The sequence below is a fragment of the Monopterus albus genome, unplaced genomic scaffold, assembly GCF_001952655.1.
Source record: "Monopterus albus unplaced genomic scaffold, M_albus_1.0 scaffold115.1, whole genome shotgun sequence".
In the NCBI taxonomy this organism is placed as follows: domain Eukaryota; kingdom Metazoa; phylum Chordata; class Actinopteri; order Synbranchiformes; family Synbranchidae; genus Monopterus; species Monopterus albus.
The window spans coordinates 758,431-774,059 of record NW_018127995.1 but is presented as its reverse complement, the minus strand read 5'-3'; the positions used below and the strand labels follow the sequence as shown (position 1 = coordinate 774,059).

The 15,629-nt window shown below is 44.2% G+C and overlaps 1 protein-coding gene across 2 annotated transcripts in view; it reads left to right on the top strand.

Annotated features, from left to right (window-relative positions):
* The window catches only part of akap6 (A kinase (PRKA) anchor protein 6), an 82,609-nt gene that overhangs the window by 20,641 nt on the left and 46,339 nt on the right, over positions 1–15,629 (top strand). For both annotated transcript variants that reach the window (XM_020611528.1, XM_020611527.1), the window contains exon 3: positions 14,134–14,280. In XM_020611528.1, the coding sequence (XP_020467184.1) occupies positions 14,134–14,280 (147 nt within the window). The remainder of the gene's footprint in view (positions 1–14,133; positions 14,281–15,629) is intronic.

Below are 15,629 nucleotides of genomic sequence, written 5' to 3'. Positions count from 1 at the left end.
GAGAGAGAGAAGGATGAAGAAAGATGAATGTCAACCTGAGAGAGAGAGGAAGAGAGAGATGAGGGAAGCAGAGAGAGAGAATCTTTAATTAGAGACAGATGACTTTGCCACGCCTCAGAGGGCTGGAATTACACTGCAGGCTATGAGGCGAGGCTAATTTCACATGTAATTGTTGCTGCAGTCCTCGCTGTGCTGCTAACGCTCCCAACCTCCCTCCATCCACAGAGAGAGAGAGGAACAGGACGGAAAACATGAATAAATTATTGGAAGAAAGAAGAAAAGTCATTTTTACTGCAAACACCTTCAGCCTTCTCGCTGTCATACCTAGGAGGGAGGAAAGAGGAAAAGAGGGAAGGGGACAAAAAAGAGTGAAAACAGAAGAGAAATGAAAGATGGAATGACGGTTGAAAAGATATGGTAGTAATAATGGATGGCAAAAGGGAATGAAGGAAGGACAACGGGGGAAAGAAGGAATGAATGAAGGATTAAAAAGACTGGACAGTAAAAGGAAGGACAGAAGAATAAGGAAGGTAGAGAAGAGATGGAGGAGTAGAGGAAAAGAGAGAGGGATAAAACAAGGAATGGAAAGAAATAGACCATTGAAATTAACCAAAAACACAGTGGAAGAAAAGAGTGAAGGAGGGGTAGGAATAAGGAAGGAAAGAGGAAAGGACTGGTGGAAAAACAGAAAGAAAGAGGAAATGAATCGGTTCAAAATAGCAACAGGGTTAGGAAGGAATAAATCAGAAAGGAGGAAGGAAATAAGGAAAGGATAACAAACAAATAGAAAAATACCAGAGAAACTGCTGGAAGGAAGGAAGGAAGATGGAAGAGAAGCTAAAGAATCAATTAGTAACTAAAAGGATCAATTATCCTGCTGTAATCTGATACAGAACCGTGTGACCTTTGTATGTTTAAAGCATCCGACAGAAGAGAATCGTCAGAAAGTGAGACGGGAGAAGGAGAGAGGGAACAGTCTGTCTTCTGCCATTAAAAAGACGCTTTGAAACAGCAAAAATCTCTTCTTATCCTACAGAAGAAACTTCCTGCAGCTCAGGAAAATCTCTCTGTCTCTCACACACTCGCACGTCTGTCTCTCTTTGTAGACTGATATTCCCTGTTCTTCTCTCAGGAGACCTGCAGAGCTCTGCCGCTGCCTCGTGCGAGTCTGCGGTGTGTACAGTGTGTGTGTGTGTGTGTGTCAGACGGGATGTGTTGAGTCAGTCGCTTCCTGGGTCAAATGTCCTGATGGTGCGTTTTGTCGTTTGTCACTGCTTGTTATATGCAGAGAGCTGAAGTCCTCTGGGACTGTGTGTGTTACACTGAGTGTGTTTTTCCTTCATATATTTTCAGTCTCTCACTCAGTTTTTCTTTGATTTGCGTGTGTCTTCACGGTTTGTGTGCATGCAAAGATTTTCACTGGGGCTGTGGAGACACGTCACCCTGTACTTTCCAGAATCCCACTTTTGTTAATCTGGCTGTTACTAAACAGATGCTGCTTAGTCGCATTCAGATGAGAAAACTGTTCTCGCCACAGGACGGTTGTTGTCCCAGGCTGCTGTCGTGTCGATGTGAGGGCCCATGAAGCTGATCTCACATGAGGTGATTTCATTAGAAGAGATCTATAACTGGAACACATGATATTAACTGAAAACACACACAAGTCACTGTGGGGCAGATTGCATCAGTTTTTCCAGTTTGCGACGTGATGCATTCTGCTCCAGATGTAATTTACAGTAAGTAATAAATAAAAGAGCAGGCACAAAAATAGCACAGATGGGATTTACACAAACCACAGGGAAGGTTTGGATGGAAGAAGAAATGTGAACTCACCCTGATTCTAGAGAAATGGCACTGAGATCAGACCTGTGGGGATATGGAGCATTTCCAGGCGATAAACAGTCACATGACATTTGACATGTGAAGCACAAATTAAAAGCCAGATTACAGAGTTACTTTACCAAAGCTCGCCACCAGAGCAGCGATGAAACAACCTGTGTTTACTCTTCTGTTTCCTGGTGTTTAGTCCAGTGTGACACGAGGACAGGAGGCCGTCGGGTGTGTTCATCTGTCCTCCGTTTACAGGAAGGCTCTGGCCTCAAGAGTGTGAAAGTTCTATGACAAGTCATTTTGTGTGTAATGTTCCTGTTCATCATACCCCTTGAACGCCCACTTGCACACGGACATGTTCACAGCAGAAAACACTTTCTTTAAAGAGCCCATGGTGCTTTTCCTTGTTTTCTGACTTATGTTGTACGTGCTGCGTTTAAAATTTGTGGCGGTGCAGAACTCTGCGCCTCTTGATAGTTCAGTAGTAAGGTAGTAGCTCCCCTGCTGTCCGGAGAGCAGCACTGTTAGCTCAGCACTGTTAGCTCATCACTGTTAGCTCAGCACTGTTAGCTCAGCACTGTTAGCTCAGCTTCATCAGAAAGAGGTTTTATATTTTTTATAGTTATAGTTTTATATATATATTTGATGACAGTTCATCAGCAGTTGGTCTTCACCGCCTTCAGTTTCTCTTCACTTTGTTTTAGAATAAGACTGGACCTTGGATAGATTCTGTTTTCTGTGGTTGTGAGCGTGCATGTGCACTTGTCCACAGAAGTACATTCTCATGTGTTGTCCTGTGCCATGAAATGTGTGTTTATGTGTCTTGTCCACTGTTGTGTTTGTACATTTACATGTGTTTAAGCATTATGTACGTACTGTATGTTGACAAACCACTGTGCATTTTTTGTGCTCTCAAACTGTACACACACACACAACATGTGTGCACGTGTGTTTCATATCCTTGTGTTCATTTCTCCCCTCCTCTGTGTGTGTTTACATTCATGTGTATCTCTGCACTTTTTCAAATGTCCTTGCGTGTTTGTGTGTTCACATTTTCAGACCTCTGTGTCTTTGTGTGTTCACCGCCTATTTCATGCGTGTGTGAGTGTGTGAGTGTGGATTTTGTGTCCTGTGGGAGGCTGTTTCCTGTGCGTTTGTTCTGTCAGTCTTGATAAAGTCGGGGATATATCTGCTTTAGAACAAAGAGACACGACTCAGCAGCATCTTGCCAACTTTCCCCCTCTCTCCCTCTCCATCTCTCTCTCTGTATCTCTTTTCTCTTGAGACTCCCTCAGCTTCCCAGGAACGTTGTCTGACTGAAACCTGACACTAACGCACTCAGAAACGAGCAGGAATCTCATACTGAAATAAAAGTAACTTGACGTCGAGTGTTGAGCCAATGTCAGGCCAAGGTTGGCTGTGAGCGTGTTCGCAGAGTTTCCCTCCAAAGCAACGAGCAAAGACTGAAACAGTCAGTGGCAGCACAGCTCAAACCAGTCTGACTTTTATTTTAAAACTTTTCTGCCAAAACATGATTCCTGGATTTAGAAATGGATGCAATTAAAGCAAATGTTGAATACATGTGTTTAAAAGGCAGCACAGATCAACTGAGTCCAGCCGTGAAGCCAGCTCTCGGACATCAGGCAGCAGGGCTGCACCTTTCTCTACAAACTGTTTTAGTAGTTAAGTACAGTTTCTACAGGTTTAATGTTAGCTGTTCCACTTTGTCATCAATATTCTTCACTCTCTCATTCACTGATTTCACTTACTTTTACTTTACTGACTTAAAAGGTTTGCTATTAAACTTTACAGTTACAGCTTAGCAAATCCGTGCTCCGTAATGATATTCCTGTAAACAGACACCTCAGCGCTCCAGTCTGCACGCGGCCGTGCGGCTGGGCTGAGTTTCCACAGCGACGTCGCCATCTGTAGCTGAGCGGGAAAAAAAGTTCAGTTCAAAAATAAACTTTATTGAGCTTTGGCGGCAGTTTGTCTTAAAATATTCAGAGTGCAGATCACAGAGGAACACACAAACACACACACACTGCAGTTTGTGTTCTACCTGCAAACTGATTTTATTTCCAGTGACGGATTGTTTAAGTGTGTGTCGTGAGAATAATGTTTAATGCCACCTCAAGGGGAAAACACCACCCTCCTTTTAAATGTGTGTGTGTGAACATGAAACACAGAATATGGGGAGCGGGCTCTGGCACATGGCGTGTGAGCCACATGATGTATGCGGGTGTGTGTTAGTGTGTATGTGTTCACCATTCATCACCCTGCTCTCCATTTGACCTTGGCACCTTCTTCATTAGAATAAAGATGGTCTGTCATTTAGGCGACATGATCGGTTTGCTGGGCACACACGCTCACACACACAGAGCCATGCGATTACACCGTCCCTGTGGTGGAGTGGAGGCAGGAGGGGTGGGAGTGTGGAGCGAGGAGAAGACTGTTGGGGGTGTAGCACTCGGTCTGGGCTCTGGAGATCTGCTGTCAGTTCCCATAGAGTGGCTTCATTCTTGTAATATCCTGTGCACTGTCCTTAACTGTCATTTAAAGTGTATAGAGTCAGCTGAGTCACAGCTGTCGTGGAGCCTGCGACGGGTCCACATAGTCCGTAGGCAGTTATCTCACGGTTTACAAGGCTGTCATGACTCAGAGCCGCCCATAGCAGTTACTTCCTGGTATCAGATGACAGGACAGTCCAACACAGAGAGTCCCAGTGAGGTGCCACCACGTGCCACCAGAACAGCTCCACCTTGGCACTGACTCTCCAGGTCTCTGAACCCTCCTGAAGGGACGAACACCTTCCAGCAGATGTTCCCTCATGTGGTGTTTTGATGATGGTGTCTAACGCGTCGCTCCAACATCCCCCATAGGTGTTCAACTGGGCTGAGACCTGGGAAGGTGCAGATCGAAAGGTGTAACACATGGCTCTGGCTGTAAGCTGCAAAACCTTACATGTAGTGTTGAACTGTACCGTGTTTTCTCTGCTATTTGAAATACTGCACATGCTAAAGAAGCACTAATACTGACAACCAAGTGAAAACCTTAATAAACAGCTTTGATGCATTTATTTGTAGTTTTCACTGTGCTAGAAGTGATGCAGGTCATTCTGTCATCATGAATAATTAACAGAAATCTGACGCCCTTTCCTCTGTTTTCTCCTGAATCCATCCACAATTCTTCTGCCCTGTGATCTCAGGAGGCATCAGCAGAGCAACAAGAGCTTAGTTTGCCTTCCAGTCTAAATGTGCACAGATAGCACCATTTACTATCCAAGTTATAATAAAGGTGCACAGTTACTGTGCTGTCTCTGCATCTTAACCGTCCTAAAAGCATCAGCACTTTATTTTAAACATAAAATGTATGTTCCAAGCTACGTACACATTCATATCATCAGCCTTTGTGCCCTCTGAACATGCACAAAGTCGAAGGCCAAATGGCCCGGCCCTTCAAATTATGAGATTTATGGCCTGGTTATGACCTGTGTTTTTATTTGTTTGTTTGTTTACCTTCTGATCTGAAAGTAAAGAGGAAAGACAAACATCTCTCAGTAAAAACATGGTGTGATCCATCTCAGCTTCCTATGGGCTCAGCACCACACTCTATACTCGTGAGGACTCCCATGGACACCAAACTACAACTGTTAACTGAGTTTAAAGCGAAATCCCCCAAACAGCCCTATGGAGACGTCAGGGTCCGTCACACTGTCCTCACTTCTCAGAGCTTAAAGAGCACAGATGTGCAAACAGCCAAACGACATGAAGTGATGCGCACACTGACAGAAAGAACACAAATAACCAAGTGTGTTGTGTTGGACAGACTTTCAGCAGTGAGTCAGTGAATCCACAGGAGTCCAGCACACATGGGCAGAATATGTTCCTATTGAATTACACTATTGTGTGTGTGTGTGTGTGTGTGTGTGTATTTTGATAGAGTTTTTCGGACTCACTCTCTGTCTGTGTCTTCTTTCCGTGAGAGAATTCCCAGGGTTCTTAGGGGGTCAAAGGTCACTTGGCATCCCACAGCCTGACTGATTCAGCCCCCTCACTGCCGACACTTTCTTCTTCTCTCTCTCTTTATTTGTCTCATGATTATAGAACAAACAAAGAAAATCTCGGAAAATATGCTGTTTTGTCAGTAATAATTGATTTTTGGACATTATTCAGTGAAATCAAAGTCAGTTGATGATGTTTTCCTTATTAATTTCTTCATTCTATATTTTGGTCCTGTAATGAAGATTAGGAGCAAAAACTATAATCAGATGAACAGTATGAAGCCCTGTTAGCAGCTCCCAGAAGCCACAGTCTTCATTATGCTTCACTGATTTCAATAAATAAATACAATTTAAAAAACAATAAAAGCATTGGAGTGAACAGCCAACATGCTGATGACATACCTAATGCTGTATCCATACTGGAGCTAAAATTGGCACTGGACCTTTGGAATCTCAGGGTTTAGTACATCCACTCAGGTTCACACTTTAAATGTTGATATTTCCAAGTGTAGTTTTGGCTATAAGAAATTAGGGGGTCACCAAAATAACACTGTGGTTTTTGAGGTTTCTAAGTCAGGACCATGGGTGACGTGCTGCCGGAACCACTGGAACCACTGGAACCACTGGAACCACGCTCTGCCACCAAGTTCTTACTTTACTGTGTTGTTGCTGCTCGGTGGCTGCTTTTATAAAAGCGATGGCGTTTATAAAAACACAGTAAACAGGACTTTGGTGATGTTCACATCAAAACTACATGTAGACATTCACAGGACAAAGAGCACCTTCACTGTTTGCTGTCTCTGGGTGGTACCACGACCACGTGACCTAGAAGCATAATGACCAAAGGTAACATATGCTTTTTAACTGAACTCATATGTGACCACAACACCGAATCACCACGTCAGCTGAACACACAGACTAATAACATCATAATAACAATACTAGTGTGTACTTTTATGATGTGATCCAATCGTGTGAGTACATCACAGACTGCATCAGTAGAACTGTCATTTTCAGGTGAAATAAAAACTCCATAAAGAGCCGAGGGGGTTTGTTAACGGACAGATGTGGGATTCGTCCAGCTTTCTGTTATGTTGCACTCGGTCTCTCTCTCTCTTCTTGTTTTAGTTTCCCTCCATCTTACCAGCCTGGTAGAAATTTCACCCTACTTGCTTTGTACTAATGACCTCCCAGCTACACACACACACAGGCTCACACGTGACTCGCTGCGAGGCTGAATGGCGAGCCGTCTTTACCGGCCAGTCAAACAGCTCATTCATCTGGTTTCCATGGTGACAATTAAAACGTGTTGCCGGACCTTTTGTTGCTGCCTCGTCTGGAAAGAGAGAAAGTCTCTTTAATTTTTTCTCCCATCTTTTTTGTCCAAACAGAAGGGTTTTCATTTGGTGAAAGAGAAACTTTCAGACCCTCTCAGCGAAACAGAAATCAGACCTAAAGGGTTACCGTAGTTTACTATGACACTATCGTCACACTTCAAAAGCAGAAGTACGCCGAATTATTACACATACAAGAGAGAATTTATGTATAGAAATGCATAGTTAATAAAAACCGAATGTTTGTTTCAAACAAGTGAACATTGTCTTAAAAGATTGAATGAAATAACTGTAACGTACAAGAGCTTGTAAGTGCTGACATAAAAACAGACACGGAAACATAAACATGTCACTGACGTGTGTTTGAAAAACAACGAAGCATAATATATAGTAGTGGTTATTGTAATTATTGTGAGTATAGGGAGGGAAGAGGTGCTGCTGTGGCTGTACTCACACACACACACACACACACACACACACACACGGGCTGAAGTGTCTGCCAGTATAAATGGGGTGTCAGAAAACCACTTCCTGCTCTTTCAGAGCCGGTGGAACATCCATCTCAACTGGAGACACTGAGCTTCTCACACACATGCACAGACACACAAGAGTACAGTTTTTTCTTGTGTATCTCCTGCACACACACTTTGTTTAGCAAGAAGAGAAAGAATGAAGTGAAGGTGGAGAAGGAGCTAAATGGGGGGAAACTGTAATACAGTTAATAATATACTGCATTATTACTACGAGCTGCAGTAGTGTTAGTCTGGGAACCGGTAGTAGTATCCTCAGTACTCGGAGGTGTACTTTACAGTTAAATGATAAGTTAATAAATTAAGATTAAGGGTTTACAGGAAAGTTGGCATTTAACATAACTCAGGTTGCTGCAGTACAGTCCACCACTGATAGGTTCACACTGGGAAAGGAGCTATTTTCTGAGGATGAGGAGAGAAGAGTGCGGAAGAGGATGGAGACAAAGACAGAGGAGGAGCAGAGAGATGATGATGAGGAGGAGGAGGAGGATGAAGATACGTCTTTATCACTTCCCCCGAACTTTAGTTGCAGCAATGACAAAATCGTTCCGTTACGCAGCCTCCGACAAACTTCTGTCATTTGGTGGATAAGATGAATCTGCGAGAAGAGAGAAGGAAACTAATGTTCAAAATGCATTAAATGCTTTTCATGTATGACTGCATTTTTGCTGACATTTCAGCTCCGTGCTCATTAATATGGAGACCAAATTAAACTTATGATTGCTTGTTGATTTTCTCCCCCTCTCCCCCTCTTTACCTCTCATCTGTTATGCCCAGCCTTTAAGCGTTTCTTTCTGTGTTTTTGGAAGCGCTGGTGTTTTTCTGTTTCCTCACCTTCCTTTTGATCATATGATTACATATATTACAACTAACATGTTTATTTATCTCTGCTATATTGATATCGTAGGTGTTTCTTCTCTTTGTGAAATAAATAATATTCTCACACTAGTCTCAGTAAGAACTTGGCGAGTAATGTCATAAACAGTGTTGTATTTTATAGTTTTGTGTTGTTGTATTTTAGGTTATAATCTAATAACATATTCAGAGTGTAAAGTTAGTTTTCATTTGGATTTTTGGAAAACAGGTGATGCAAATTATGGATAAATCTAGGATATAAAGTTATACAGGCATCATACTTTCAGTCATAAAAAATGTTCCAGGAAGATTTTATTTATTTACTTGAACCTGCAGCCAACAACTATTGTCATTGTCAACTAATATTTTGTTTATTTTTAATGAATTGACTGATGACTTGCTCGTACTTTCACCTTATGTGAAAAACATCCATCACAGTTTCACAGATTTGGGCTTTTACTCAATATAAGTACAATCTTGATTCCTCATAAACTGCATTTTGTACTTGTACTGACCAAGCGGTAGCCTCCAAGGCCAAGACCTGGTGTGGCTCAGGGACGCAGGGTCTGGCTCAGGGTCTCCCGACCGGAAGGTTAAGTGTTTGACTCGCGGCGCCTGCAGTCCACACTTCGGCGTGTCCTTGGGCGAGACGCTGAACCCCAAGTTGGCCCCGGTGGCCAGAGCAGGGACAGCGCCGCCATCAGTGTGAGATGGCGGCGGACAGCTACCCTCGGCTCTCTGTGTGTATAACGTACTCCGTAAAGTGACCATCAGTATGTTCATGCTGTTTTATTTCCTTTACATCACAGATGGCTGCCTCGGTTCTGTACCGGGAACAAACGTCTTGTGTGTAACATACTTGGCCAAATAAAGGTGATTATTATTAGTTTGTTCACTCTGCTGAGGAATGAAGTTCGTGTGAGCAGTTTTTGGAGATCCACCATATTGTAGTGAAGCAACAACTAGTTAGTTTAAATTAGTCACAAATGAGGTTTTCTGTTTTGTGTCCAGACCCTGAGCTGATGCTCTGATCCACAGAAACCTTGAACGACCTCAGGAGCACAAGAAGAGTTTGTCAATTATCACATTTCTAGGAGAGCAGAGGTGAAAGGTCAGAGGTCACAGTGGCTGTGAACACTGAAGTTGAAGGCAGAAGGAAGAACAGGAGAGGCATGTCCTAATTAAATAAAAGCTGAGCTGGCTGAGTCTCCAAACATGGACCTTTCCTTTCCCTGCTAATACTGAGCTGTTGCAGCAAAGCTTTGGGGTCACCTCCACTTCTCCTGTTGTTATTAGTGTGACTGGTGTAATCCAGCAGCCAAACACACTTGTGTGTCACATGTAATGAACGCTGTTGCAGTTGTGTTGCACCTGTAGGTTGTTTTGCTTTTAGTCTGTGCACTGTGCCGCCGTTCATCGTGTGAAGCCGGCCGTCTTGTTGTTTCCTTCTCCACAGCCTGGAGGTGTTTGTGGATCATTCCCCTGCTATAGGATGAAACCCTGAAAACCTCTGGCTCCCTGTGTTAATGGCTGTTTTCCAGATAATGCTTCAGAGGCTGTAGTAACAGTCTTTTCCAACACTGCCTTTGCTGTAAGTCAACAACCTGTAGCAATTGGTTGTTCACACTTCTGTGGAAAGATCAGATCTCAGTTACTTGGAGGGAAACAGCTGTGATGCGAACGTATCTTAAATTTCGTGGCTTGTCACTGTTGTTTTTTCCTAAATTTGCATTAACTTAGAATGTTTTATTAATGTTTAGCAGGTTTTCTCCCATATAAAATCAACAGGGGCAGACACGTGACCCACACTGCACCGTGTTCAGTTGGTCTTCAGCTTCAGAGAGGCAGACGGTCTCTTTGCCATTACCCACGTCGTTTACATCCTCAGCTCCTGGTTGTGCTGCTGGTTTCTCCTGTTGGCCCTGTTCTGCCCGGGCGTGTGTTTCCCCTTCAGCTCCTGGTGCCTCAGTAGAGTTCACAAAGTAGAATCTTTCTCAACCTTTCAATGGTCACGCTGCTGGGTGAGGTGTTGAGTAGTGGTGGGTGGTGCCGACATGTTTGTCCACATAAGACTTCACAGTGGCTTTGTCTCAGTGTGGACATGGTGTCAGTCGCACCCAAGCAGCCGGTCCTCCTTCCGTCACTCCCTCCATCTATTCCTCATTCTCCCTCAGACGCAGTTTCCGCCTCTCTTCCTGTCTTTTTCTCTTCCTTCTCTCGCTCTCTGTCCTCAGGCCTGTGTATCTCAGTCCATCCGTGCATGGAGATTGACTGGAGGCATGAATACATCACAGCTAGCCATCCATGCATCCCCCCACCTCCACCCTTCTCCCCTCCACCCTCCCACTTCTCCAAGATCCCTCTCTCAGCACTTATCTCAAAGTTCGGATCTCATGCATTTTAATCGGCGTGTCTATCTCCCATTCCCCCCTCTCCCTCTTTCCTTTGACTTTGGATCAGTGGCATCCTTCAAACAAACAACAACAACAACACAGCCCCCCTCTCCTCCTCCCCACCAGTTCCTTTTCCCCTTTTTAAATCAATATTTGCCATCAGCGGATAAATCGTATAATTTCCTGACTGTTAGATGAGTGTGACGGCGACATATTTACCTTCCACTCGTCTCCTTTTTGCTGTCGATCCTTCGTTCTCACGGCGTGGCTATTAGCTAAGTGAAGGGGATGGATGGCCGTGAAGCGCCAAGCGATAGCATCTCCATCAGAATCGGCGACGTTGAAAAATGGCCGCCGCCCCTCTGATGACAGCACAGCAAAAATACGTACACACACACACATATGCAGGCACATCTTCACACACACAGTCAAAGAAGAGACATTTAAATATTCAAATGGGGCTGGGCTGTAATGATAAACGACAAGGGAAAAGTAGAATCAAGTAGCTATCGATGCAGAAAATGAAAAGAGGAGGAAGAGAAAAGAGAGGAGGAGGAGGGAAATTAAGCAAAAAAGATGGAAGCATAGAAGCAGAGTTACACTAACAGCTGAAAAGAGGGAAGAGAGAGAGGAGACTGATGAACGTGATGCAGGAAAAGATGGACAAATTAAGCAAACACGAGGAGGGCTGAGGGAGCATGACAGTACAGAAAATAAAGATGGAGAAGAGTTGAGGCACAAACGATAAAATGAATAGACAAGGACAAAAGGAGAAACAGCAACAAAACATGAAGTGATTCACAAAATAAAAAAGAGATGGAGAAAGACGGTGGAGAGAGAAGGACAGAAACTGAAAGGCTGAGCTGAACTGTTGTAAAGAGGAAGGACAGGAGGAAAAGAACTGTGTCTCAGGGAGGAAAGGGAAGGGTTGAACAGGAAACAGCAACAGATGAAAGGATGAGGAAAGAAACGAACCAGAGACGACAAAGGCAGCAGAGAAATATTGCACAACAACTGGGAAGAGGGACAGACTGAAGGCAGGGAAGACACAAAAATGAAAAACAGTTTGAATGCAGAATTTATTTCTGTAGGTCGAGGAGATTGGGGCAGAGCATCCATGTTCTTTTAAATTAATAAAACAGAAACACTACATTAAAACAAAATACAAGTTACAACAGAACACTGGTTCAGCTCCTTGTTGGGCTTACGTAGTTGGTAAAGCGTAGTTTGTCTTTATATGTGTGCTGTGAGAATGTGCCTCTTCATCCTGGTTAATATCACACTGTAAAACATAAAATAGTACATTTAAAGCAGCTAAAGATGTTTAACACTCCCCGTGTGGATCTGCTGTCATGGCCCTGCTCCAGACATCTCTGGTTTGTTTCAGTGGTTCCAAAAGGAGAAGCGACTGGTCGGACCTTTGTAGGTAGCTGGAACACAGAAATGAGCACAGATCAGAGTGACGCAGCTGTTCAGGTTGTTGCAAGTTTACTTACAGAGTCAGCAAGTTCCGTTTCGTCAGCATGTTTCTTCAGTTGTCCTGAAAATCATTAACCTTTTGCAGAGCAGCTGCTACAGCTTCTGTCAGCTCAAAATCAGCCCACACTCCAGCAGATATCCCCTAACATAAACACGATGGGAAGCAAAGTGTCAGTTCAGACTCATTATCAAACTGCTGCTTCTTGTGAAGCCTTGGTCAGTTAGCGAAGAAACAAGGCAAACCTGAAACCAGGCAGTTGACACTTTTAATTATGGCCAGGAGTCCAAAAGCTAAAGTTTGTCTGTATGCAGTAAATGGTGATATTCCAGGAGGGAGCTCCATGTAGCAAGCTGCACCTAAAACATGATATTAAATGTAAAGGGGTCTCTGCACATTTGCCTAAACAGTAGCCTTTGATTCAGAAATAGAAAACTGTTCTGCAGCTCCTTCGCATCCCGAACACAGCGCTCAGACAGCGTAAACCAGAAGGGAGGAAAATATTCAGCAACACTTGGTGCTACATATGGAGCTTTATTCTTTAAGCATCTCTCCATAAAGGACCCTGCCGTGGAGTGCCGCTGTGTTTGATTCCTGCACGTCTGTGGAGCTTCAGAGGTGCGACAGTTTCACCTTTAATGTGGTCAAAGCAGGTGAAGCAGTGAGTGAAAACTCCTGCGACTGCCTCGAACATTTCATCATGAGATGTGCTGCAAACAACAACAATAAAGTGATCTGCTCCTGTTTGGAAGACCAGTCAAAGGAACGCTCCAATGAAAATCTATCTTTTGAGTCAACTACTCCACACTTCCTCCTCTGTGGAGGACGGCAGCTGTTACAGTGGGGATCCAGAGTCAAGTTGAAAAATCCAAATGTATCAGAACATCTGTGGAAACTTAAACTCCACCATGTAGATCACAAAATATGCACAGACGCTCTTGTCTGCTTTGTCAGATCCGTTTGGAGGAAACATCATTACTGCCTGGATTATGTTCCCCAGCAGCAGTTCATCCAGTCCAGGATGTATGTACAAAGCACACGACTGATACTGAGTGTCATTTAAACCAGCGGCACTGGGAGACTTTAAATACTGTGCTCAACGTGGAACGTGCAGCAGACCTTTGCCTTTTACTCGATAGTTAGCTACTTAATCAGCAGGCACACTGAGCATTAGCTTTTTTTTACAAATCATGCGTCTCAGATTTGTCCACAGTCAGTGAAAGGGTAAAATCGGTTCCGTCGGCCACCTTGTGCAGCATGAACGCTGGTTGAGATCAGTCTCCGTGTCTTTGGGTCTGTCTGTCCCCCCATTCTCTGTCAGCTCTGTACTGTACCTAATAAAAGCAGATGAATGGTCCATGAAGGAAGGAAAGTGGAACTGCATTTGTTGAAGAACACACTGCTCTGCCCCCAGCGTGCATTAAATGTTTGTAAAGCAGGTATTTCTGGTTGTGACTGTGTATGTGGTCTGTCAGTGGAGGACAGGAGGCCAATAATCCTGTGAGCCAGTCAGTGTGGGTGTGTTAACAGGTGTGTAAACCTCAAACAGCCTGTTTTCATAGAGGCTGGGGTGGTGCTCTGACAGAATGTCACCAGAGAGCCTCATAGACGTACAGCTGTCAAACCAGTTGTCTCAAAAAGCATTAAAGGACCCCCCTGTGAGTCGAGGCGCACGCATGTGACGACTGTCTGTCCTGTCGTCTGTCTCCAGAGCAGCCACGCCGAGCTGATGATGATGGAGAGCAGGAAGGCCGGCCTGCTGGGCCGAGCCGAGTCTCTGAAGAGGAGCGGCGTTGAACTACCCAGCAACTTCCACCACAGGATGCACAACCTGACACACACATGGAGACAGCTGGAGGTAACGCACACACAACACACAGCATACACAGCACAAGTTTTAGAAATACAGGAGTGTAACAGCGGCACCTTGGAAACAGGCCAAACACAGAGGTAGATATTTCTGTTGAGACGGGAGTGTGTGTGTGTGTGTCTAATTTTAGGCTAATCAGCACTGATCTAATCTAGAACATGAAGATGATAATTAGTATCGTCTCAATTAAGGAGCTCTGCTGCCACCGTGGCCTTTAACTGTGTGGTGGAATGTCTGAGGCTTCAGCAGAGAGAGAGATAAAGTGGGTGGCTGGATGAATAGACACTCGACGTTTGACAGAACTTCATATCTCTGGTCTTTATCAGCAGATGGCGTTTGCCAGTTGTTATGGAGGCTGGAGATGATTCGGTTTTATTTTTTACCCAAAGTCGAGGGTCAGAGGTTATTCTTGGCCTCGGAAACAACAGCAAATTGTTGTCCAAATCTGATTTTATCATCCTAAAAACCACCCTGTGCCTTGCTTAAGGGCACTTTAACTGGAGTAAATGGTGAAAATCTGAGAAAGTTGATGTCATGGTGGATAAATTGACAGGATTAGTTTTTGCTTAGAGCTTTAAGGCTGGATTTAAATGGGTCTGACCAGATACTGTACTAGAGCCTGACCGATAAATCTGTTGGTAAACCAGTATAAATCTGCCAGGAAACCAGTACACTGGCCAGTATTAGTTAATCATGGACACAGTATACACGTTTTGTCTACCAGAGACTGACCAGTCTGTGTGTTTCTGTCCAGGTGCCCCCCACCTGTCGCCCAGTCTCAGATAATCTGATCATATTTTGAACTGATGACTCAGATAAAAGCTTCAACTGTCAGTCACTTAACACTATTTAAGAGAAAATGAACTTTTACTACCTGAAAACTCCTGCTCTCCCTCCATCCCTTATAAAGTATTGGCTGCCTTGCTGGTGGGCACAGTGGCGGCAGTTGTCTGTACCCGGGCGTGGCGATTAATTCCAGGTCTGTGGTGGGGTGACAGCTGGCGGCGGCTCATCAGGTGGTTGAAATGTGACGATGTGACTTTGTTCCTCTGAAGAAACAAAGTCCCCTCTCCTGTCGACAGAGCGGCACGTCGACGCATCCGCCTCGTTCCCACAAACAGATACTGTAGCAGCGGAGGAGCAAAAAACATCTGTGTGTGTGTGTGTGTGTGTGTGTGTGTGTCATCTCCTTGTAGTCCCTAATGATGCACACACACATTATCATCCCACATAGAAATTCAAAGTCGCTGGAAGTGTGTATGTGCGTGCATTAACATATGTATCAACCGCGGCGAAACAGATTCCATTTTATAAATTAAACAGCAGCAGATGAGTCT